The 27,449-nt window shown below is 41.5% G+C and overlaps 1 protein-coding gene across 8 annotated transcripts in view; it reads right to left on the bottom strand.

Moving 5' to 3' along the window:
- SORCS1 (sortilin related VPS10 domain containing receptor 1) overlaps window positions 1-27,449 on the bottom strand; it is a 459,666-nt gene that overhangs the window by 306,201 nt on the left and 126,016 nt on the right. For all 8 annotated transcript variants that reach the window (XR_012693296.1, XM_075215731.1, XM_075215724.1 and 5 more), the window contains exon 2: window positions 25,740-25,807. Coding sequence is in view for 7 of the 8 variants with exons in the window: in XM_075215731.1 (XP_075071832.1) it covers window positions 25,740-25,807 (68 nt within the window). In the remaining variant the exon portion in view is untranslated. The remainder of the gene's footprint in view (window positions 1-25,739; window positions 25,808-27,449) is intronic.

Here is a 27,449-nt window from a genome sequence, read left to right as displayed (position 1 = left end):
ACACAAGATAATGAGAAAGGGAAGAATGTCATAGCGACAAGCATGATCACTGAGCACCTTCTACTACCATTACTGTGAGGAGCTCTGCTACACAGAGTATTGAGTTGAGGAATGTCATACACAAAGACAATCACAAAACACCTTCTATGACCGTCACTATGTGGAGCTCTGGAGGTGAAAGGTGGGTAACTAATTGGATAATTTGGTATATTTTAGGCCCATTGTTCCAAATTACAGAAATAACCCTGCTTTAGGGAAGGTCACATACAGACATGATCGCTGAGCACCTCCTGCTACATTCACTATAAGGAGCACTGCTACACAATGCAATCATAAAGGGAATGTCAGAGACAAATATGATAACTGATGCTTCTAGAAACAGAGGAAGAGGAAGAGTTGTATTATATAATACCTGGGGGTGTTTTCTTACTTCCTGTCTCTACCTAAAGGAACCAACCCATTGGCTGCTGCGGAGGATGAAAGCGAAAAAATATTCTTGACAAACCCTCCAACAACATAACATTCTAGATTGGCAGATTGGGACACGTTAGTCTTGGCCCTGATACATTCCTAACTTGCCCATTCTCTGACTTTTTGCATGCGACACCCCAGTCGTTTTGACCTTTAAAATCATGACTGACACAATCAAAAATGAAGAGGTCTGTTCACTAAGCTGTGATGAGCCATAAATATGGAGAACACAGCTGTCCAGACAACGGCCATTGCAGCTCTTCGTTTAACTTATCAAGGGGTTAAAGAAGGAGAACTCAGAGATCAGAGATTTCCCCTGCCTTAATCACTGCAGTCCCCATAGACTTCCACGGAGACTGCGATGAGACCCAGTATTTAACAAGCGGTGAAAAGCTTTTGTCAGGATGACGTTAGCTGGAACCATCGCAACGCGCATGAGTGACCATAGCTGCACATGCGCAGTAGCCACTGGGAACCAGATCCTCCAATCACCAGCAGCATTAAGCAGCCAGTGAAGGAGGTTTTAGTTAGTTTAGATGGGGTGGGGGGTTTCACCAATGAGCCCCTGTGGGTAAATCCATCAAGCTGAGAGTTTTCCAATCAGATTCTAGCTTTGATTTATTTAGTACATTTGACAAAATGACAGCTAGCATGTGATTGGTTGCTATAGGCAACATCTCCGCTTTTCAAACCCGCTGGAAAACTCTCAGCTTGATACATTTACCCCTTGGTTTCTTAAATGCCAGTAGTAGGACAGTTCAGCGAAATAAAATGATTGTCACTGCGCCCACTATCCACCAATGATATAAATGGACCCCTGAGACTGTTGAGAAGTATAACAGATGGTAGTTAGGTCAATGAATTTTAGTTTGGTGCAAGAGTTCTGTTGTGAATTATACTATTATTATTATTATTATTATTATTATTATTCATAAACCAACAGAACAGGGTTTGTTTTTCAGCTGCACAAGATAATGCATTGCAAAAGGCAAGTAGTTAAGGGACATTTTCACTGATGTACAAAACATTCTCCGCAACTGGAAAAGAGGGATAAGTGTGAGAATAATCAAAAAACATTTTCAGTTCCAGTTTCTCTCAATGATAAATAGTCAGAACTTTTAATTCAAAAACACATTTCACATTAGTGAAAAAAAAATGTTTTGTAAAATTTCCGCATGTATCACAGTCACTACTTTTTTTAAAATAGTTCCCAGAATTCCACACACCACAAAGGCAGCTCTCAGTAGCTTCATCCAGTGAGGCAAGCATTATATAAATGAGACTGTAGGTAATATACCCCCACCTAGATCAAATATCTATAATATAAATGTCTAGTGGCGTGTGTTAGTCTGTCTGTGTGTGTGTGGAAACAATAAAACCAAGCTGCAGCGCCACCTGCTGGGCGGAGTTATACACTGACCTACTAAATTCTTAGTGTGTGTGGAAAAAAAATTCAGAAAGGGCTGAAATTTGGTATACTAAGATGTTTTTAATTTGTTAATTTAATTTGTTAATTGTTAAAAGTGTTTATAAAGATTTAAAATATATATATATATATTTCTTGAAGGAGAAGTGACAGTTGGGAGTGGTTGGTGGTTGCCTGGGGTGACAGTGGGGAGTGGTTGGTGGTTGCCGGGGGTGACAGTGGGGAGTGGTTGGTGGTTGCCGGGGGTGACAGTGTGAGAGGAGTGCGATACTCAGCACCGCTGAGAGAGATCCCTGTGTCTGGATAGGCATCTGGATAGATGTGGCGATGAAAATGAAGGATGAGGTGATGGAGAAGAATGATGAGGTGGTGAAATGTGGAAAAAAACCACGTTAATAAAGGGCGCTTACGTTGGAAAGTAACGCTCTTCCCCTGAGGAGGCCTGGGCTATGGCCCAAATGCATGACAAGAACCTTTTTAACACCTTAAGTAGCTTGATTTGACTAGAATGCATGAGTATCATGCACGGGTTAACTTGTATATATATATATATTATAATGGCTGGGCAGACAAGCACTATCAGCACTTTTCTCCCTGAGACTCCCCCGGTGAAAGGCGTGCCCTGCCTTGCTGTCAAGGTAATTCGTTTCAGAAGCTTAATTGCTTACCATTCAGGCAGGCAAGGGGTTAATTACTTTTTCTGCTGCCTGAACGCTTCCAATCAGCAAGCGGTAATGAGGAGAAAGCCTAAAGAAGAGTGACTGACCTAACACCAGCATGACAGAATTAATATAAGCAGGAGAATTACCTGCTATAAGGACTGAACTGTTATGGAAGTTGTTGCCCCCGTAAGCGATATTCCTATTTTAAAGGGACCATTTTAACTATAAAGAGAGAATTTGCTGCTATTTTGTTCTGGGTTTTCATTTGGATAGAAGAGTCGGTCGAACAGAGATCCTTGTGCACTGTAATGAGAGTGTTTTAAAAGACTGCTCACTTTTGTGTTTTTTTTGGTTCTGCTTTGCAAAAGTCCCTGGAAAGGTTCTGAAAATGCCACATTAAGGGACCGATGCAGAACATGTGTATATATGGAAATGTGTCCGCCTCCAAATCAGCAGCAGAGGCGCCCGGTTTACAGGTCTGCGTTAGTCGCATTTGTACAAACATTACTGTACTTCTCCAAAGTTAGAACACCCCATCCCTCCCCAGTTCCACCTCTCCTGGCACAGGCTGGCGTGACAAAAATGCAATAGTCTGCATTGGCGAAATTGCGTACGCCCACTTTCTTTGCAGAACATTTCACGTAAGATACGCTAGGCAAACTGGCGTACATCACAATCTGCATCGGCCTCTAAATCTCTGTGAAGATCTGTGCACAGTGTCTCTAAGTCTTAAAGAACACCTTTCACTGGCTCCTTTGAAGTTAATTCTTGCTTTAATACCTTGGTCCAGATGGGAATCTTTAATAGAGGGCACTCTTTGTTGCTGATTTAGAGTTAAACAGAAAATTGAGACTTTACGTGTGCACAAATATTCATCCGAACACTTATGTTTCTGTGACTGTATTTTAAGGCAAGATTTTTTTTTAAGGTACGTGCAACTTTAAATTTAGCATATAGTTACAACCTGCACAAAAAATTGGTTCCCTTGTCATCATTGACTCAAAATGCGGACGCGAGTCGTGCGCATGTGCAGTATGACAAATTACAGCTCTGCATCAGACCCTCCCCGGAGCGGGCTCCATCCAGACCACACAATGCTACAACTGGGCAGAAAGCAAAACATCTTCAGAGGTCCTGGTGACAGCCCTCCTTTAAAGTTTATGTATGATACTGGGCAGCATGGTGGCTCAGTGGTCAGCACATTCGCCTCAACAGGACCTTTTCTGTGTGGAGTTTGTATGTTCTCCCTGTGTTTGCGTGGGTTTCCTCCAGGTGCTCCGGTTTCCTCCCACACTCCAAAAACATACTAGCAAGTTAATTGGCTGCTGACAAAATTAACTGTAGTTTGTGTGTATATGTTAGGGAATTTAGACTGTAAGCTCAAATAGGGCAGGGACTGATATCAATTATCTCTGTACACCGCTGCGGAATTGGTGGCGCTATATAAGTAATGATGATGATGATGATGATGAAGTTGTTTGTTATTTTTACAAACTTACAGTACTCAGGCAGACTTAGCAGCATGATACCAGTCTCATCTAAAATGTGACATTTCCAAACCATCATCATTTGAACAATTCTGCAATGAGTGTAGGTGTACAGTTTCCATATATAAGTCATTTCCAGATTTGTTTTGTACCTGGATTTTTTTTTTTTTGCAAATAAAAAATTAAAAACATGACAAATTTCACACCCCCACTTCTCCTGTTCTGTATGTGTGATGTCATTTTTGGTAACGTTTGCTTATCAATACACCTTGACTGCACAGTACCACTTTTCCTCTTCTATTTATTGACTGTAAATCTTAACATCTCGTCCCGCTCAGTATGTATGGCCAGCTGCTTAGTACCACCTCTATAGGACATGATTCTCCATATCTGTTACTATTACATCTGTATGTTGAATACATATAGCCATCTTCTGTGCCCTGGGTTCATATCTTACTTTTTTGTTCTTTGATTACTTGAAATATTCAAATTTGGCGATTATTAGGCTGTGACTCCTAATATTCTGAAGATTAATTCCTCTTCTATCTAATAGACTTTTCTTTCCATGTATAAAATGTATATATAGGTTAATAACAAGCCAATCTTCTGCATGGAGATAGTTATTCCAAACACCTACAAAGAGATTAATACCCCTCAGACATGGAGAGAAATTAATAAAGAAACTTGTTATGTTCCAATCCGCTCCGGGATGGACTTTTTCTTTTGTTTGTGATGGGACTTTTGGATCAGCAGATACCAACTCGCCCACCCTCTGTTAACATCAACTATTCTCTTTCAGTCTTACCCATAACACACTCCTACCCTATGGGACCGCAGAAGTTCACAGACAAAACGTCAGTACAACTCTCTATTTGAAGTGAGACTTGGAACCCAGATCTCTCCTCTGATAAAATATGCAGAGAACTCCCCAATCCAGTAATAAAGAAAAAAAATATCAGGAAGAGCTTTTGAAATGTAATTCTGCTTATCCAGTAAAAGAAACTGAAAGATCCATTAGATGAAGTTTTTAGCCAGTGCTTGAGAAAAAAAAAAGAAGCTGTTAGGAGATATATATATATAACCGTAGCGTGCGGTTGATAAGAGTATACAGATATCTCTCTAATTAGGCGCTAACGTCAAACATCTGAACTAATACACAATTGCCAGGTTTAAAAGCTTGCATTTATAAACTCAGCAGGAGGCCAATAACAGGGATTTTCACCGGGGTGCAAAAGACTGAATATTTGTTATCAACTTTTATATTTTAACATTTCAAAGAGAGTTCGTGGCACACTCCCAGTACATTACCTGTAGGCGTTGATGTCTATAATAGCAACATCGACAAATACACACAAAGAAACCTTAAATCTAAGTGGGATGTATCCACACTGCCGATAATTACCGACTTGCATTTAAAATGTCCAGTTTCAACTGTGTCCATGGTGATACTGTAGCTCCACCCACTCAATTAACATTTGTCACCTGGCTGTTATATTTGAGTGAACAAGGGAAGCAAAACCGTACGTGGCCACAGTGCTCCACGGTGCCGCACATAGGAGAAAACTGGGACACACAATGTAGAGAAAATAAATGCACCTGTGAAAACTAGGGGTAGGGAAGGATCCACTCATGACAGAGCTGCCTACCTAGTGAGAAAATGGTAGACATTAGGCAAGAGGCATAATTCTAACCTTAAAGTGAAGATTGGGACAGTAGTGAGGGTATTCCAGTGTGATAGTATAGACGTGAGTGTACATTAGTGTGAGTGGTATAAGTGGGAGTAGGGTAGGAGTAAGGGTGTAACGGTGTAAGTAGTATAGGTGGGAGTAGGGTAGGTGTGAGGGTGTACCAGTGTGAGTAGTATAGGTGGGAGTAGGGTAGGTGTGAGGGTGTACCAGTGTGAGTAGTATAGGTGGGAGTAGGGTAGGTGTGAGGGTGTACCAGTGTGAGTAGTATAGGTGGGAGTAGGGTAGGTGTGAGAGTGTACCAGTGTGAGTAGTATAGGTGGAAGTAGGGTAGAAGTGAGGGTGTACCAGTGTGAGTAGTATAGGTGGAAGTAGGGTAGGTGTGAGGGTGTACCAGTGTAAGTAGTATAGCTGGGAGTAGGGTAGATGTGAGGGTGTACCAGTGTGAGTAGTATAGGTGGGAGTAGGGTAGGTGTGAGAATGTATCAGTGTGAGTAGTATAGGTGGGAGTAGGGTAGGTGTGAGAGTGTATCAGTGTGAGTAGTATAGGTGGGAGTAGGGTAGGTGTGAGAGTGTACCAGTGTGAGTAGTATAGGTGGAAGTAGGGTAGGTGTGAGAGTGTATCAGTGTGAGTAGTATAGGTGGGAGTACAGTAGGTGTGAGGGTGTACCAGTGTGACTAGTATAGGTGTGAGTAGGGTAGGTGTGAGGGTGTACCAGTGTGACTAGTATAGGTGTGAGTAGTGTAGGTGTGAGAGTGTACCAGTGTGAGTAGTATAGGTGTGAGTAGGGTAGGTGCGAGGGTATACCAGTGCGAGTAGTATAGATGTGAGTAGGGTGGGTGTGTTGGTGTATCAGTGTGAGTATTATAGGTGGGAGCAAGGATAAACCAGTTTGAGCAGCATATGTTTGAGTAGGGTAGGTGTGAGGGTGTACCAGAGTGAGTAGTATAGGTGGGAGTAGGATAGGTGTGAGGGTGTACCAGAGTGAGTAGTATAGGTGGGAGTAGGATAGGTGTGAGGGTGTACCAGTGTGAGTAGTATAGGTGGGAGTAGGGTAGGTGTGAGGGTGTACCAGAGTGAGTAGTATAGGTGGGAGTAGGATAGGTGTGAGGGTGTACCAGAGTGAGTAGTATAGGTGGGAGTAGGGTAGGTGTGAGGGTGTACCAGTGTGAGTAGTATAGGTCGGAGTAGGGTAGGTGTGAGGGTGTACCAGTGTGAGTAGTATAGGTGTGAGTAGGGTAGGTGTGAGGGTGTACCAGTGTGGGTAGTATAGGTGGGAGTAGGGTAGGTGTGAGGGTGTACCAGTGTGAGTAGTATAGGTGGGAGTAGGGTAGGTGTTAGGGTGTACCAGTGTGAGGAGTATAGGTGGGAGTAGGGTAGGTGTGAGGGTGTACCAGTGTGAGTTGTATAGGTGTGAGTAGGGTACGTGTGAGGGTGCACCAGTGTGAGTTGTATAGGTGGGAGTAGGGTAGGTGTTAGGGTGTACCAGTGTGAGTAGTATAGGTGGGAGTAGGGTAGATGTGAGGGTGTACCAGTGTGAGTAGTATAGGTGGGAGTAGGGTAGGTGTGAGGGTGTACCAGTGTGACTAGTATAGGTGTGAGTAGGGTAGGTGTGAGGGTGTACCAGTGTGACTAGTATAGGTGTGAGTAGGGTAGGTTTGAGGGTGTACCAGTGTGAGTAGTATAGGTGGGAGTAGGGTAGGTGTGAGGGTGTACCAGTGTGAATAGTATAGGTGGGAGTAGGGTAGTTGTGAGAGGGTACCAGTGTGAGTAGTATAGGTGGGAGTAGGGTAGGTGTGAGGGGGTACCAGTGTGAGTAGTATAGGTGGGAGTAGGGTAGGTGTGAGGGTGTACCAGTGTGACTAGTATAGGTGTGAGTAGGGTAGGTGTGAGGGTGTACCAGTGTGACTAGTATAGGTGTGAGTAGGGTAGGTGTGAGGGTGTACCAGTGTGAGTAGTATAGGTGTGAGTAGGGTAGGTGTGAGGGTGTACCAGTGTGAGTAGTATAGGTGGGAGTAGGGTAGGTGTGAGGGTGTAGCAGTGTGACTAGTATAGGTGTGAGTAGGGTAGGTGTGACGGTGTACCAGTCTGAGTAGTATTGGTGGGAGTAGGGTAGGTGTGAGGGTACAGTATTGTGAATAGTATAGGTGGGAGTAGGGTAGGTGTGAGGGTTTAGCAGTGTTAGTAATGTACAGTAAATGGGAGTCGTGTGGGCTCTAGTAATGAGGTGAGTGCTTAGAGAGTTTTTAAAGATTTGAAGGCTGTGAGTGAGTCTGATCGCGCCTGGTATGGAATTCCATAAGTGGGTAGTGGCAGATCTAAGGGCGAGAGGGAGAGTATTTAGAGAAGTATGACGGGTTGGTGTTTTTATATAAATGTCGGCTTCTTGAGGCAATATTGTAAAACAACATAAATTAGGAAACAAAAGCGACATTTATGGATTTTTTTAAAATGAATTTGAGTTTTTTCTTATTGACTCAAAACATTAAGAACGTACAAGATGTAGCACAGAGTGTGGGAATGTTCCATGTGTCATTGCCTTTGTTATGGTCCAGTGATTAACAAGGTCTTATAACAGCTCTTACACTAAACTCCGAGCTGCACATCTCCAATGAATGTGTTAAAACTTTCTCAGCTAATTAGAAACTGCTTTGAAATCATCAGAAATAAGCTGCTATTACCTGAAATTATAGCTAAGACATTGATTGGTAGTTTTCTGTGATACATTAATTGTCTGACAGGAATTAAAAGTTGCAATTATGTTACAGAGCAAAATTGCAAAATATAGTCTGAAGGTCGGAGAGCTTGAACTGAATCTACCTGAAAAGTGTGTGTGGTAAGTTTATAATTCAGTTGACTGTCAGGCCGTCATTCCACGTAAACATGGCGGAATTATAGAGTCCGTCAATCAAACAGACGCAGTTTAGTCCTTATGTTTTATATTTTATTAAAGTAAGTGAACATTCTGCAAAATATTTGAACTAGCAAAAATAGGCGAGAGAAATGTTACACAGGGGTTTGTGTAGTAATTCTGTGACCACAAATAACCATCACAAACTATCAGAAACATTTATATAATGTACAAAGTAGAAAGAATTAGTTTTAAACCACGTTTTAAAACCTATTCCATAAGTTTTACTGTCCCACCAAAAACACCTGCCTCATGATAGGCTATTGGTTTAAAATAAAGCAGAAGATACGTCTCACTTTATAATGAATATATTGTATTATATTATATGGCTATCCTTATTCACTTTTCTTTTTTTCCATTGGACACCATGGTTGGGTGGTTCTACTTTCCCAACTTGTGGATTAGAGACAACTGTCCAAATACTTAATCATTGTCTTTACACGCACTTGTATGTTACAAATAACCTGTACGGAGGAGGTACAGACATAGTTCAGAGTTCATACTTGCAATTATGATGTATATGGTCAGAGGACACAAAGGGGGTCGTGTTAAAATGGACACAAAGCGCAATATGCTGCGTATAATATGCTTTCTAGTTCTGCGCACGTGTACAAAGCACAAGTTACGCTTGTGGCCATATGAAGACCCTTACGACTGAATGGGGGAAGTAGGGGGGGTGTGTAAGTGTAGCCAAATACCTTATGGCACCAATGCGATTCAGGTAGACTGAGAAGAGAAACTTGCAGGTATTTGACTACTGTGTAAATTATGAACTGATAATGATGACGATAAGTTGAGGAGATGCGTTCGACTCGTACCGATGTAAGATGTGTATTTTTGCCAGATACAGTTAACGTCTGCGTTTCAGACAGAAATTGTGTCTATCGCTACATGAGTCCCAGCAAAATGTGATTAGAGAGGTACGTTTTGTTTTGTGCACTTTACACAGTTGTTTGAGCTCTCATATGTCTATGCTCAGAACCTCACACATGTTACAGGTAATGAAAATCAATTTCTATTAAAGAAAATGTTGTGAACCCTAGGATGGGAGATGTGGAAAAGAGGCTCAGAATTAAGGGGTTTATTTATCAATGAGCCCTATTTCAGGTGACAACCCTGGCAGTTTACACCAGCCTGTATTTGCATGAGGAAGCCTGTTTAAATATTGCAACGTTCCTTGTACTGCCTCAATAAATGTTCTCTTATTGCCATCTCAGGAAGTAATAACAGAATAAACTATTTTACAAAATCCTTTATTATTTGAATCAATTATTTTATAATGCACAAAGATTCTTAAATATTTTTTTTAATAAATTTTGACTATTGTTAAACTTTTTTTTTAAACCATATGCCCACCTGCAAAATTCAACCTCAATTGTGTCCAGTGGCATTGAAAACTGAGACTTATCCCCACAATGGGGCTGTCAATTATATATAGGCCTTTAAAACCTATCTAGTGAATTATATACATTACTTATGCATTTTATTTCCAAAGAGAAAACCTACTATATGTCACGAGCCGCGGCGGTACGCCACATCCTGGCGTGATCTAGCAGCCGGGCGCGTGCTCTATTTCTATGCTCTGTTTTTATTCTTTGGGATTATCCTTGTTGCATAGATGCAGGAGGGTGTAGTGACATCCTCCATCTCCAGGGGGAGCTCTCATATTATTTAAACTGGTTCATTTATATTTTTATACATGCTTCCTGCTTATGTTATTACCTATGCCAGTTATCAGCCTCCTGAGACTGATTGTCAGCCCTGTTCTCCTCTGTCCTAATTGGCTCTCGGTAGTATTTAAGGCAGTGAGGTCAGAGCTTCACTGCAGGTTATAGCTTCCAGTTTCCTGTCTGCTAACCTGCTCCTGTGCTATTTGGTGTAAGCCTTCTGGATTGAACTACTGTGTATGACCTTTGCCTGTTTCTGGACCTTGAACCACTGCTTCTGACCCCGACCTATTGCTTGAACCTGGATTTTGAACCTCTGCTTGTGACCCCGATCTTACGCCTGTCTCTGGACTCAGAACCTGTGCCTGTGACCCCTGACCTTGGTTCGTTCCTTGGATACGTTGTCTGCTGTCTGCCATAGCATTCTCTACCTGGGTTTTCCTTGGCCAGTACACATCTCACGACCCTCTGTTTGTCTGCAGCCAAGTCTGTCCCCACCACTAGGGGCTCCAGTGAACACCAGACTTCAGAGCAGACTCCGGGTTTTGCTGTAGTGGCTGGAGGGGTTCCTAACACTATATTAGTAAAAGTCAAAGGTTACATAGGTTGTAAATAAATTGGAGTTATAGTTGACATTAAAGTGATTTCTGATTTGGTGAAACTTGTACAGAGGAAGATCAGACCATAAACTGGCTTCATCTGCACTATTGCCGTTATGATATAAGCTGTTTGGAATTTACAATTGAAGAAATGGCCGTTAGTGATATCGGATTCCTGTACAGATATCTTTAGCATAACAACACAGCATAGTCATTTGTGTATCATTTATCATTAATTCAGCAAATGTCACTTTACAGTATGCAACCACAAGACAGGGACGTTGCGGAAAAGTTTCGCTCATGAGATACAAAAAGATTAACGTCACCGGGAGATGAGACTGAGATTGAAACTGGGGTCTTAAGCAAGTTTCTGCTATTTTAATACTTTTAGCTTGGGCAAACCTTTTTCATTTTAATAGATGTAAAAAAAAAAAAAAAAAAAACACCCTGCCAAGTGGTTTTGATTATATACTGGGGAAAATAAATACATTTTTAATAGGAGATTATAAAGTCATTTGTTTCCCTTTCACAGACAGAAAGTAACGACAAGCTTGCACTTTTGATTTATTGAATAATTACCCTTCTTTCGAAACAGCCTGTATCCAGTAGTTACAGCGCTGAATATTGATAATATTAATCAGCATTAAAATGTTGAGCCTTCATTTACATATTTGCTTTAAGATGTTAGAGGAATGAATGGGTGATTTACATGGCAGGTTCATTAGACAGCAGAAACTCTGCAACTGAAAGACTTTATTCTTGTTGTTAAAACTGCAAATCTTCATCCTCATTAGCACCGAAACTAGTGATAAACTAATGATGAGTTTAGCTTGCTGACATTACTCATTACAGAAAGCTGGTGGCTCTTCTAACAGTCCTGGATGTGTGCATTATGTAAATAGTCATTAAGCTGAAGCTACTCCTTCCCAACCACTCCATAAAGGTCATTTAGGAAAATGCAAAAGATGTTTGGGGCAGAGGTTTAACAATCTATAAATGTGATTAATTATCCCCCTAACACTTTCATAGGATCAAGCACCGGTCACGGTGCTTGGATCAGTCCACCGAAAAATTTAAGTGCACCAACTTTAGTGGGATAGCGAGTCTGACTAGACATACGTATAGTAGAATGAGGGAAAATGTTATTTTAAAATCGAACCATTAACCCCTTTATACTGGTTTATTTCCTAAAAAAAAGTCATAATAGTAAGAGCAACATGAGCCGGTCTTCTTACATGGACACTTTTATGTGTTCGCTGGTTTTATCATTTTGATGGAAGGGTGCTAGAAATGTTTTTTTCCTATAACTGTAAGGTACAAAAGACATCTCATTAAGATGACTCATAATCACCTGCACCTACTGAGCACCAGAAAATTCACTTCTCTTGCACCCCCCCCCCCCCCACCCCCAGCTGAAAAGGACATGGTCCTTCTAAATGCACCTACTCAATCCCCGGGGTCTTATATCAATTATCTAATTCTGTAAAACCAAATAAATATTTTGCATGTGGTGCATATGTATCCACATTATAGTTACTAACCAACACTCAGGAAGCCACGCCCCCATTCCTCCCCACAACTTTTGTCAAAAATTGCTAAATATTGCATCCAACAGATGTCATGTTGCCAATCATTGTAATTTCCCATTAAAACAGTTACATTTGCACAAAAAAAGATGTGTGTTGGTAGACAACCAGTTGCCCCCGTCACTGAACTGCCACTACCAAAATTTAATTGACACAAGAACATAGGATATGGCATAAATGATGTCCTGGTTATTTAACGCTACAGCAATGTAGAAAGTAGGATGAACATAGCAAGGACATCACTCTCAGTCTAGATGGAAACACACACCTCTCAAAATTTCCCATTTGGAAAGAAGGATATTTTAGCTCATAATCTAGATCCAACCCATGTCAAGCCCCCATCCCACGATCGAACGGTAAGTAATTGTCCAGTTGCCCTGTCTCACCCACTTTTGGACAGCACAATTAAGGATCATCCTCAAAAAAAACAAGTCTATTGTGGTTTTTAGGAAATGCGATTTGTGTTGCTTTTTCCTTAAAAGAAATTAAGGATCAATGCCTATTTTCTTTCATATGCAGCTGTCCCTGAAATTTCTTTTGATATGGTTCAGGACTATTTCTTTTGTAGAGATTCACTCACCAGATCAGATCACCCCTTCCCTCCCCATCACACCTCTTCAGGCATAAGTAGTCGCAAGTGGAAAAATGCTGCAGGCCCGAAAAGTCGCAGTTACCATACATTCACTTTTTGAGCATGCGCAGCGTCAAAAAAATATGAGGATAGAGAAAAAGGCGCCAAAATATGGGGGTAAAATCAAAGTGTGTGGGGAGAAATCTGAGGGGAGTTCTCTGCGAAGACAGAGACAATTCCAAGTTTGTGAGAGGAGAGAAAACATAGCTGAATCAGAGAAACAGTAGCAAAGCAGTGAGAGAGAGATTCTGTGAAATGAGAAAAAACAGAAACCTAAAGCTGCCAGTTGAAGAGAGTAGGGATAGTGTGGGGAGTCCTGAAAATGTGGATTTGTGTTATGCCCTTTTGCAAATACAAGGTATATTCTGCAAAGGCAATAGAGATTAGGGAGAGAGAGTGGTTAGGTTTGAAAGGTTTGACCTACTTCAAGTGATATAGATATTTGCTGAACTAACAAATTGCTATTGCTGTCAGAAGTTGTGGGACTACAGGAAAAATAAATCTGTCAAACAGAGAGAAGTTAGCTTGCCACCTACCATTCTGTGTGAATACAATTCAGCCTATGAGGAGCAGCCATTTTGAAACTACAGAGAAAGTTGTGCTATTTGCTATAGAAATCTGTAGCTTCAACAAGTATTTGTTTAAGAATCAAGTGATTTATCCAGCTGTGTGTGATTACACATTTATTCAAGTGACTTTGTTTGAATTCATGGTGCTCACCATGCTCAGCATAGAGTGAGAGTGTTCAACTGTGCTATTGTTTCTAGGGAAGAGTGATAACTGGAACACCAGGGATGTAAGAGGTCTCTATTCAAGGGCACCTGCGTAAAGTACTGTGTCCAAGGACTATTTGCCTAGTTTAGGCGTATGCATATGCTGTGATGAATCACAGACCACCAGTATGTACCAAAAGAGTTAAAAGTTTTATTGTGCATTTATATGTTTAAAGGTTTTGGGTGTGGTACAGTGTGTTGAGAACTGGATAAAAACTGTGAAACTATTGTACAACATGTGAACAAAGTTAAACTGCTAAGGGAAGTAATGCTGCAGGCTATTGTGGAATCAAACCAGCTAGAGTAATTATAGCTGGGGTAAAAAGGTAAAAAGAACAATATTGGAGTTGTTATGTATGGCTAACTTAATATTTAAGAAAATGTTGCCTAAATTCTTGTATATTGACTTGTTTAATGCCATGTCTTACCTCTCTGTCTGTATGTATTACCCAGTATTGTTTTATTACTGTTTGTTCCCAATTGTAAAGCAGTACGGAATTTGCTGGCGCCTTATAAATAAATGATGATGATGATGTCAAAAATATATTTTTTGCTATAAAATACAGAAAAGTTGTTGCTGCCCAATCCTCAGCTAATAAATGTGTTGGGGTGACTTCTACATCATTCTTGTGTGATTTTCAAGTTTGTGGTCATAGTTATAGTGGAGGGCAACTCTCCCCTTGATGATCATGGTTTCTAAGACTCCAGAGAGAAAGTCACGTGCCGAGATTTGGATGGAGATACTGTTCTGAATAAGAGAGGTGAGAGGAAATCCTAAACTTATGCCATTTACATACAGCAATTCCTAATGGGGCCTGAAAAAGGGGGTGTTACATTAAGAAGGTATATACTCGATAAAATAACGCTTGATCTGTCCAAATCATATATAATTCACTTAGAATTCATTTGGTAGAAAAAAAAAAAAAATGTTGGTCCAAGAAAAAATGATGCAGTGCGGAAATGTGAAAAATGATATTGTCTGTGGGGCAAGTTTAGTGCAGACCTCTGCCCGAAAAGGGTTAAAGATGATCAATACAATAATATATTTTCAAGACTCTTTTCAAAATTGTGTTTTACACTTTCCAAAGTTCTAGCAGACTTCACATCTTGGAATTAAAGTCCAACTTGCAAATCTATATATTGATTTAAAAAAGTAAATGCAGTGTGTGGCCCAGAGATGGGAGATTTCCGATTGCGTACTTCCTGAATCTTATATTTTGATGGTTTCAGCTGAACAAAAATGCTTTGGTCTGTTTCTCAGTACTATATGGTCATTTCTTCCCCTTGATAAGTGACCCGGCGGCTTCACATTTATCCTCAATCATGTAACCTTTCAAAATTCATCTTTCTAAATCGGCAGCGTCTTTCAACACATCTTCTCTGTAACAAATTGCTGTTTAAGATGTTTAAATGTCTTAGTCGGCTTATCTAATTTTCTATCTCCTGCCTGTTCATACTCAGGAGCTTTAATCCTCTGCAGAGGCAGATTGTGGTGTCAGAGAGGGCGATTTCTTAATGCGGAACAGCAGGTAGAGTACGTGCCACCGGCTCCACTCTATCCTCGCGACGCTTTCATCTTAAGGCTTTCACATGCTTTCTAAAAGGACACCTCTTGCTTTCTGCAGTATCCCTCCATATATAAGTATCAGAATAAAAGAACACTCAATCTCACCAATGAAAATAACATAAAAACGTAAGACATCTTCATTCAAAAAATGTTTTAATTCCACCAGTGATGACAGGTTTGGTATAGAAAAGTAATTTATAAACTCTTTAAAGGAGAAGGCACCTTAAAGAATCCTTTTAGGCAAAAGCCATTTTATGCCTGTAGGGCATGATTCATTAAGGCATGCAAAAAGAAGGTAATGTACACATACATGCTGTACACAAATAGTCTGAGTTAGCTTCCAATTCACTCCATTTACTGGTCAGATCTGGTGCCGAATTCAAGTGTTTTTGTGGGGTTGAAATTGCGTCCTTATGAAAAGTTAGTAACACCATATAAAAAAAAATCACATTGCTTTTCTGCACAAGTCATTCGCTCCTGACATGATGCAGATTGAAGAAGTTTGAAAAGGCATAATTTTTAAAGCTATAATTTTTGTACACTTAGGGAGAGTGCTCTATGATGTGTTCTGCTGTACTTTTCCCATTTACTTCCAGCAGTGATGCTTGACGGGTGAAACCGTGGCTGTTTTAGAAGTTTACGGTGGAATTGTTACAAGTATTAAGTGATGGTGACCAGAACTTATAGTTCACGCTTCACAATTTTCATCATTCATCAGTGGGGCTATGTATCATGTATGCACAGAACAGAAGGGATGAATAGAATAGTCACTGGTTATCACAAATAGCAACATTTACAGATGTTTTCCGCTAGAGCAAACCAGGAAGAATGAAAAGGGGGGTGTGAACAAAACCTGTGCTACCAGTACGCTAAACTAAGAAGTGCCTAAAATATCGAATGAAAGACATAATGTCACTGAGTTAGTGTTTTTAATGTCCCCGTGGCCAGGGTAGGGCTGGCAAATGTTAGTCCGGGGGGCAAGGCTGGACTCCTATTAGGAACATTTTAAAAGAAAGAAAATGCAGGCGGCCCAGTATCTCAGCCCAAGGAAGCCCACTATGGGACTGGCCCCAGGGACAGATGCCCCCCTGCCCCACAGCCCAGCCTACCTGCCCGTGGCACCCTCAAACTAAGGGGCCGATTGCTGGCATGGAGTGGCAGCTTCTTACCTGTAAAGCTGCCTGCTGCTGCTCCTTATGCCAGTAATGGGCTGGGCTAAGGGCAATGGGCTCTGTTGTCACATCATACAGTGTGCTAAGGTAAGAAGAAAGAGGTAGGAGCACAGTGCCCAAGGAGGATTGGTTGCTCCTTTTATAAAGATATAGACCTGTGACCCAGCAATGCGGTTGGCTGGATTCTCTAGGAGGCATAAATTGTTCTGTAAATTTTGCACAAATATTTACTAATTAACTCGAAAATACAGCTGAATTTCTCATTACTCATTGGTTAAGTTGGCATACATATCAATTTTGTATTTAATTGTATGTTACAGTGTTGGGGCTAACCAAGTTTGGTGTTCTGCCTTACTAAACTGTTATACATAAGTAGGGTCTGTTCCAGATTTTGGGGTGATCTGCATCCTATTGTGGTGTTCCCCACTCTCGTTACTGTATGTGCATGTGGCATTTGAAATTACTCCCCTCCCCCTTCCCCTTGTCTGTAACACAAAGTACCAGAAACATTGGTATATGAGATGTGTGTACAAGACAATTATAATATGAAGCATCACTAGATCTGCCAACTCCCATGATTTACAGAAAAACATCTCTTTAGTGTTGGGGTCCTGACCTATTGATCCAATGTTCTTCATACTTCTATGAGTTTCTGTGAAATATTTTAAAAGCCGCATTCTATTAAAGATATCAGTCTGGCATTTTGTGCTTCATAACCTCTTCAGCTAATCTTATTTGTGCATTAAAGTCCCAGTCTCCACGTTAACCTTCCTTTCTTCTATCTAAAGCCGTCTGGATCAGCACCAGATAATCTTTTATTTACAGACCAGTAATAATTCAGCTTCCAGAAGTTTGACAGAAAAATTCAGGATACCCTGAGAATTTGATGGGGAAATTGGTGATTTAAGTAAAAACTTAAAGAATTTAATACTTATTTAGAAACACTTAAAAAATGTAGTATGGATGAAATGAGGGAATACAGTTGAATAAGATGTGAAAGATGAACCAGTCACTGTAGGATTTTAAGATAGTCATCTGGGCAGCACGGTGGATCAGTGGTTAGCACTTCTGCTTCACAGCACTGGGGTCATGAGTTGAATTCCCAACCATGGCCTTAGTTGTGTAGAGATTGTATGTTCTCCCCATGTTTGCATGGAATTCCTCCAGGTGCTCTGGTTTCCTCCCACACTCCAAAAAAAAAAGCATACTAGTAGGCTAATTGACTGTTATCAAAAATTTACCTTAGTCTCTCTCTCTTGTTCTGTCTTTGTGTGTGTATGTGTGTTAGGGAATTTAGACTGTAAGCTCCAATGGGGCAGGGACTGATGTGAATGAGTTCTCTGTACAGCGCTGTGAAATCAGTGGCGCTATATAAATAAATGGTGATGATGATGATGCCAACAGGGACTGTTTGTCCAATAGGCTGACAAAGCGGTAGCCCAGGGTGCAATGCATTTGGGAAGGGAGAGATTACAACATTTTTGGGGGTGCAAAATTGTGCTAGGGAGAGATATAAACTAAAAAAATAATTTTAAAATATAAGAGAATAGTTTTAATATTGATGTATTCTCATGGTAAAGGCTAAAGACAATTATTATCATTATTATTATTATTATCCTTTATTTGTTAGGCGCCACAAGGTTTCCGCGGCGCCGTACACAGTACAAAACAGTCGACTATACAGGGTGAATCAGTACAAAACAATAAATAAAAATACCAATACTTCAGAAACTCCAGGTTGGCTGATGCAAAAAACGGAGCAGAAGAACAGGTAGGGAGGCATGAGGGAAGAGGGCCCTGCTCAAGTGAGCTTACATCCTAAGGGAGGGAAAACAGAACAGGCACAGGGCGAGTTGAGAGCGAGTGGCGGGGACAAGGAGTCATCCCTTGGCGGGCACTTGAGTATAAGTGTTTAGGTGATACGAGGACGGAGACAGATGTAGACATGACAGCCTCCTCCTCCACCTTCACATCTTCACCCTCAGTAGCACTTGTTCATGCCTCTGTTCTGCTATGCAATTCTGATTTTAATGAAAATGACTGACAAATATTGATGTGACCCTTTTATAAAGTCAAATGGCACTGAGTTTCAAAAACTTGCTAACATAAACAAACTGGGGGAGGGGAAGTGGGTGGACAAAGCCTGATATTAAATTAAGGATGAATTTGTTTTTAACTTCCATGTATTAGCCTGATGTGGAAGGTGATCAGGGGCTACGAGTGTATTATCCTTGGGAGGCCTGAACCTTTAATCAGACCCTGTCTGCTAGTAACCATGACTGTGCTTCTCTACTTTTACATAGTCCAACCCTCTTTCCTGCTCTAGTTCTGGTGATGGTGCTTTTGTGCTGCATAAACACCAGGGGCAGGCTGGGCTGGGGGGCAGGTTGGCATCTGCCCCTCTGGGCCAGTCTCATAGTGGGCTACCTTGGGCTGGGTCACTGTGCCACCTGCATTTTTTTTCTTTAAAATGTTCCTAATAGGCTGCTGAGTCGAATCTTGCCCCCAGGCTAAAAATTGAGATCCCTCCCCTGATAGACACGCTTGAGGTTATCCACCAGCTCAGAGTCACTCTGTGTCCACTTTATTTGTTTGGCATATCCTGTCATACATGTTCTGCTGCTGGACACAGAGCCACGACAATTGTTCCTCAAGTCCACAGTAGCTGTGGCGTCGGCTGCTGTCACCAAGGAGGCCACAAATGGAGGAACTGAGAGGGCAACAGCAATGGCAGTTGGACTCGCTGGGTCCAGCAGCTGAACTGAGATCTAATTCCAGAAGATATTCGGAATAACCCTGTCCTTGGTGTGATGACTCCTCAGCGCTGCGCGGCAATTTCCCACTGCCTTCAAACATTAACTGTTTTATAATTGAGAAAATATGATTATGAGGGAGGTAGGGCACAGCGCTGATCTAAAAAGAAGCTATCTCTACCCTTGTTTCTAAAGCAGAAATTCATCATTTGTGTCAAGTACATTCTGAACAGAATGCAAACTGTCTTCTTATCGATCACCAGCACACTATTTAAAATACATTGTACACTCTGCAACCCAGTAGTGACTAATATGGACACTGGTGTACAGTATCTATATACAGTTCAGCCACAAGAATGCATTTTAGTCCTTCAATTATACTATTAATCTATTGCCATTTTGCTAGTATAATCAAAACTTCACATAATAAAACAAGTGCTTTTCCACTGTAATATAAAACACAATTAATAATGTACCTCCCACCCCAAAATAAAAAAAGAAGCTTTAAAAGGAATAAAATACTGTTCTAATCATATTAAACATTAACAGCAAGTTACATACAGGCTACAATTTGTGTAACACATTTCCTATGTATCTGAAGGTTTTATAAAATAATAATATTCCCCATTCTGCTTTGAAATCTGTTTATCTTTTTTATTTTCATCCTCTTTATTCCGAGCGTAATGTCCACAGTCTGCACTATTTATATTTCATGAATAACATCGCTGGAGATTTCTGGTGACCTGAGTCTAGTTCAATGTTTTATCATCGGGTGTTAAACACACATTGCTACAAGAAGACAAGCACAAGCAGCAATAGATAATTCAATGAAATAAAGCAAAATAAATAACATCAGGAACATTTACCAGGCTCAGGGCTCTTGTGGGACAGAAAAGGTCGTGATGATGTCAATATTGTAAAACATGGCGCTTAACAAGCTGGTGGTAATGTGGCCGATGACCTGCATGATGAAGTCACGGATGGGTGTAGATGTCGGTGAACTTTGATGCTCTTAAAATGACTTATCATTATGCTCAGGAATTACACTCTACCGTATAGCATATATCATTGAGTATCTATCCCACTGGCTAGATAAAACACAACATTTATTTTAGATACGCTTCCAGCTTTCAAAAGATGCTGCCTCCCCCCACTCCTCAGCGCTACATATTAGGACATTGGTGGATAGGACCCCAACATTTGCTCAATACAGTTTCCCCTCTGTGCTTGCTTTGTACTGTGGACCTCTGCTGAAAGATTCACAGGCTCTGTAAGTGGGCCATGGGAGAGGAGGGATCAGATGAAGCAAATGAAATGACAGCCTGCTTCTGATTGGATGGAAGCTATCTGTACTTACGGCAAGTGCGCTGACTCCTCCCTCTCCCGTGGTTCGCCTTGCAGCGCTTGTGAAGTGCTCTAGCAGGGATCCCAAGTACAGGGGCCGGATACTTAGCACAACAAGGCAAAGAAACAACACCAATGTACTATAGTTGCCGACTGTGCCTAATTTCAAGGAACAGTCCCAGGTTTGGGATCTTTAACGAGGGAAATTTAATATTTCTGAAAATGTCCCCATTTTTCAACACTTTCTAAAATTCTCAAAAATGACATTATGGCAAAATATATTTTGCATGTTAGTGTGGGATTGTACAACAAACTCTACAACATGTAACGACATTAAACTCAAGAAAATTATTGATAGGAAGTACTAACCTGGGAGCAGTAGGTGGGGTGCCCCTCCCCTCCAAATTGTCGAACTACTTTTAATTTAAGTATTTCATATTCTTCCAACTGGTCGACTACTGTTAGTTAGTGATCTCCGAAAGCTCCATATGTTCTCCAGCAATTTGTCCCTTATGCTGCAATCCAGATGACTGAACCAGCTTCTAAAGACCTCTGTTAATTAGTATTTTAATTTCCTCTCAAGTGACAGTGTAAGGTGTACAGTTTATCTCTATCACAGTGACCTCTGTACATACTGTACGAGCTGAAATCTGCTGATGTAAGTCCTCTTAAGTCACATTCATTCCCAACATCTCTAGAGTAGATTTACACATTCAATTAATATTTACAAATTCTACGAAGCTCTTAATATGCAGCACACTTAATTTCTCATTATCTGACAGGTACAGGGAACATCATTTCTTCTTTTTTTAAAAAAATAGAGTGGATATGAAAAACGCAAGAGGCAAGATTTCACTGGATGCTGCATACCTCTTTATTGATACGTGTCCTGTACTACGGTCTCATATAGTTGGAGGTAGACTTATTAAAAAATGGCGCAATTTTAAACCACCACACATCACCGGCGGATTATTATTATTAATATTATTATTATTATTATTAATTTTTATTTATAGGGCGCCACTAGGTGTCCGTAGCGCCGAACAGGGACAAACAAAATTACAATACGAGGTGAGACAGCACAGTACAGTAAACAATAAGCACAGTAACTCAGTGAGCTCAAAGCACAGCTAGGGAAGGGGAGAGGGGAGAGTCTGCAGATGACGGAGCCCAAGAGGGAGGGCACGGGTGACAGGGAAACTCCCAGACGGGAGAGGAGGGAGCGAGAGGGGACGGGGGGAAGAGGGTCCTCGAGGAGGAGGGCTAGGTAGCTGGAGAGCAGAGTTAAAAGTGGTGAAGACAGGAGGAGAGATGACCCTGCTCAAAGGAGCGTACAATCTAAGGGGTGGGGTAGACAAACAGAGAGACACGGGGGAGAGAGGGAGAGAAGAAGGAATGAATGATAAGGGAAGGGGAATGAAGGGGAAGAGGCAGAAGAAAAGGTAGGAAGTTAAGTGGGAGACTGGAGGGAGATTAGTGCTCCAACTTGCTGTGTTTAAAATAGGGCTGTGTGTGGCAGATTGAAAACAGCTAAACCGCTGGCGGTTTGATCAAAACCGGCTTAAAAACCGCCATAAAAAAGACAGGGTTTTTTTATACCTGCTTTTGATTGTCTGGATAGCTCAAACATGCTGTTGGCGCTATCTGGCCATTCAAAACATAATAGGAAAGCACCATTGACTTATAAATCATAGGGACAATCATTATTTACTGATTAAGGGGCAAACTTAATTTCTAATTAACAAATTTTATTTTTCATTATATTAAGGGGACAATATTATTGTATTATTATATTATGGGGGCACTATATAGTGCCACATGCGTGCAACATAAATAATTATTGCCCCAATTAGCAATCAAATAGTTTTGTGCAGTTAATATAATTATATATTCATATTTTCCCATGATATAATAATACAATAACATTGTCCCCTTAATATAATGAAAAATACAATTGCCCCCATAAGTTAATTATAAATTAATTTTGCTCCTTAATCAATAAATAATGATTGCCCCCATAATTTTAAGTCAATGGTGCTTCATTTTATGTTCTGAATGGCCAGATAGCTCAAACAGCACTCTGCACTCTGCACTCTGCACTCTGCACTCTGCACTCTGCACTCTGCACTCTGCAATCTCGGCTCCACAACCAACTCTTTTGTTTGAGCTGTTTTGTTGGCGGTTTACCTGGTGGTTTGTCAAACAGCAGCTTAGTAAATCTGGCTGCTTGTATTTGGATCATGTTAAAAATCGTGGTGGTGATCTGAAAAGGGGCAGATTGTAAAACTGTGGTTTTCAGCCTTTTAACTGGTGGTTTGTTCTTTAGTAAATACTGCGGTTTTAAAACTACCGAAAACTGTCAGTTTCATCAAACCGCCTTTTAGTAAATCTAGCCCAAGTCTTCTGTTTATTTTATGAATAATTAGGACCTTTGAGCAAAGCTTCATATAAGGGATTTTATACCATAGATTTTAGTAAGGCTTTTGACACTGTCCCATATCACAGACTGCTAAATAAACTTGAAAGCTTAGGATTGGATTCAATGATGGTTGAATGGATAAGATCTTGGCTGCAGGATAGAGTTATAGTAAATGGAGAACATTCACAGGAGGGAAAGGTTACCAGTGGAGTACCGCAAGGATCTGTACTTGGACCAGTGCTTTTTAATATCTTTATTGGAGACATTGCAAATGGTATTGAAGGGATAGTATGCCTTACTGCAGATGACACAAAGATATTCAACAGGGTAGACACACCAGGAGGGGTAAAAACAAATGATCGATGATCTAGGTACTAGAGGAAAGTCAAGAGAGTGACAACTACAGGTTAATGTAAAATCATGCACTTGGGTCTCAAAAACCCAAAGGCTAATAATGGAAACTACAGCGGAGGAAAGGGATCTAGGAGTCACTATTTCAGGTGACATAAAGGCATGTAAGTAATGTAACAGAGCAATGAGGAAAGTAAGTCAGATGCTTGGTTGTATAGGGAGAGGAATCAGTAGCAGAAAGAAGTAATAATACCACTGTATAGGTCATTGGTACGGCCTCATCTAGAATACTGTGTTCAGTTCTGGAGGCCGTATCTCCAGAAGGATATATATACATTACAGACTGTACAAAGAAGGGCAAAAGAAATGGTGCATGGCCTACAGCACAAAACTTACCCGGAAAGACTAAAAGATCTTATTATGTATAGTTTGGAGCAGAGTAGGGAACGGGGGGACATGAAAGAAACTTTCATATATATCCAGGGTTATAACAAGGTGCAGGAGGGAAACATTCTACAAAGGAAGAGAAGTATTAGAACACGAGGACATGCGCTGACACTGGGGGGAAGAGAAGTATTAGAACACGAGGACATGCACTGACACTGGGGGGAAGAGAAGTATTAGAACACGAGGACATGTACTGACACTGGGGAGAAGAGAAGTATTAGAACACGAGGAGATGTACTGACACTGGGGGGAAGAGAAGTATTAAAACACGAGGACATGTACTGACACTGGGGGGAAGAGAAGTATTAGAACACGAGGACATGCACTGACACTGGGGGGAAGAGAAGTATTAGAACACGAGGACATGTACTGACACTGGGGGGAAGAGAAGTATTAGAACACGAGGACATGTACTGACACTGGGGGGAAGAGAAGTATTAAAACACGAGGACATGTACTGACACTGGGGGGAAGAGAAGTATTAGAACACGAGGACATGTACTGACATTGGGGGGAAGAGAAGTATTAAAACACGAGGACATGTACTGACACTGGGGGGAAGAGAAGTATTAAAACACGAGGACATGTACTGACACTGGGGGGAAGAGAAGTATTAGAACACGAGGACATGTACTGGGGGGAAGTAGGTTCAGAGGAAATGTGAGGAAAAACTACTTCACAGAAAGAATAGTGGATACGTGGAATAGCCTCCATCAGAGGTGGTAGAGGATAATACAGTAGAGAAATTTAAACATGCTTGGGATAGACATAAGGATATCCTTACAATGAACTAAGGATCAAATAGGGTTTGAGGTTATCATAGGTAAAACAATGGGCAGACTAGATGGGCCAAGCGGTTCTTATCTGCCGTCAAATTCTATGTTTCTACGACTTTAAATTATTCGCTGGCTTTTGCCCCCCGCATAAATATATGCAACACATTGATTTTTCATTTTAGCATTCTCTCGTGCTTATTAGCCCCGTCTTTATATGATCAGACAGAGATGTTTCTTCTTGTCACCCTCATATAGAACAGTTTTCCTCTTTTTACACAATTGGATTCGATTCAGAGAGCACATCTATGTCATAGCAAGGAGCATAAACAACCCTAACAGATCATATTAAGGCAATACTGAAAAGCACAGAAGGGCTTTTAAAACAAAGAGGTGTTTATATAGTAAACAACACAGAAGGCCATGTACAAACCAGTCAATTAATGACAAATGAAGGTTAAGACATCAGTTAAGCTCTGCAAACAAGGTCCCCTCTCATCCTTGCTGTCTTGTTGTGTGTTTCAGCATCGCCATCTGTGTTTTATCAATATATTTGCTTTGTCTCTGTACTGTAGGGCAATATCAAACAGGCTATTGATTTACAAGTAAAACATCCTAACAATATACTATTCCGACACAACCCATGTATTATAAACATTTAACAGCGACGCACATTGATTAACATGTGAAGAACATGACTTTCTCCTTGTAGCGGAGGCTGAAAACTTTAAATCTTCTGAGTTTGGATCAAAAGCAGTTAAGCTGTTACAGAGTAACATAGAAAATGAAACAAGATATGTGTCTCTGATAACTACATCTCCGGGTCTGAAATATTTCATTGCTGAATAAGCCAATAAAACCATATCACTAAATATGAGAAGCGACAACGGATATGGCCCAGGGACAGCTGTCATCTCACGTCCCACATGTCCAATTACGCCGTGTGAAAAGACCTCTGCCACAGAATTCATGTCTAAGTAACTCAGCAATTAGAAGCTCGGTTTAACCACGTACCTCCAGAGCGAGCTCTCCGTAATGCTTCCCAGGTTGTAATCGTACAGCTTTGTCAGAATTAGTATCACCTGCAGGCAGAAGGGAGAGAGACAATCTCAGTTTAGTCTGAAACAATTACTGTCTGGTAAAAGCAAAATGGAGCTGACCCTAGGGGGGTGTTAGGATTTGCTTAATGGGTGCATAATACAAATGTAGAAAGTGAAGATATAAAGCTAAATTAGACAGACTGGGGTGTTTGCATCGCGAGAGAAAATCGCTGGCGCTATCTTGGGCGACTGTCATCACGGTGTAGTGTACAGATACGTTATCACGTATAGACCCCTAATCACATATATAACATCCCACAACGATGGGGGCATAACATAAATAGGAGGAAAACTTTATACAAAATAAATGTACATAGCACTGAACTAATGTACATCATACAGTGTATGGTCCTAACTTTCCCAATGCCCATAAAGGGTCTGATTCAAGTCCAGATGCAATTTGCACGTAACTTGCAAAAGAACAGGGAACTTGAGCATAGTTACGACCATATTTACATCCTAGCGGATCTCAAGATGCGTTCCAATATGAGTCTGTGTGTGAGTACACTCTGCCTAATAGTTACTTGTTACCAGGGCCGCCATCAGGGGGGTACGGCCAGTACTGCTGTGAGGGGCCCGGACAGACCAGGGGGCCCGGACAGACTTCTCCGTCTGTCCAGACTCCCTGGACTGTCCGGGGCCCGCAGTCACCGACCGTGCCTCCCCTTTTTTTTTTTACTTACCTTCTCCGCGATGCTGCCTCCAAGACTCTTATAGGCTGGGAGTGCGGGGCACGGTGACGTCATCGCCGCACGCGCACTCCCAGTGTATCAGTGACCGGGAGGCAGAGGTAAGTAAATAAGCTATTATTTTTTTTGAGAGGGATAGCCCGGGGGACCTGGGGAACCATAACTGTGGAGGGAGGGGGGAGAGCGAGAGCCCGGGGGACCTGATCTGTGGAGAGAGAAGGGTGGAAGAGGGGGACCTTAATTGTGGAAGGAGGGTTGAGATGGACCTTAATTGTGGAAGGGGGGAGGGAGAAGGGGACCTTAATTGTGGAAGGGGGACCTTAATTGTGGAAGGGGGGTTGAGGGGGACCTTAACTGTGGAAGGGTAGTTGAGGGGGACTTTAATTGTGGCAGAGGGGACCTTAATTGTGGAAGGGGGGTTGAGAGGGACCTTTATTGTAGAAGGGGGAGGGAGAAGGGGACCTTAATTGTGGAAGGGGGACCTTAATTGTGGAAGGGGGTTGAGGGGGACCTTAAATGTGGAAGGGTAGTTGAGGGGGACCTTAATTGTGGAAGAGGGGACCTAAATTGTGGAAGGGGGGTTGAGGGGGACCTTAATTGTGGAAGGGGGGAGGGAGAGGGGGACATTAACTGTGATTGGGGGGCAGAGGGGGACCTTAACTGTGGGGAAAGACGGGGACCTTAACTGGGGAGGGGGTGGAGGTGGACATACCCATGGGGGGGAGAGGGGGATATTAACTGTGGGGGGGAAGAGGGGGACATTTACTATGGGGGGAGAGAGGGGGACATTTACTGTGGGGGGGGGGGAAGAGGGGGACATTTACTGTGATTGTGGGGAGGGGAGAGGGGGACATTTAATGTGATGAGGGAGTGCTAGGGGGAATGTACTGTTATGAGGGATAGGGGGCGCATGTATGGCGAAGATGGAGGGGTGC

This window comes from Mixophyes fleayi, chromosome 6 (genome assembly GCF_038048845.1).
Source record: "Mixophyes fleayi isolate aMixFle1 chromosome 6, aMixFle1.hap1, whole genome shotgun sequence".
NCBI lineage: Eukaryota > Metazoa > Chordata > Amphibia > Anura > Limnodynastidae > Mixophyes > Mixophyes fleayi.
This window is presented reverse-complemented; position numbering and strand designations above follow the sequence as displayed.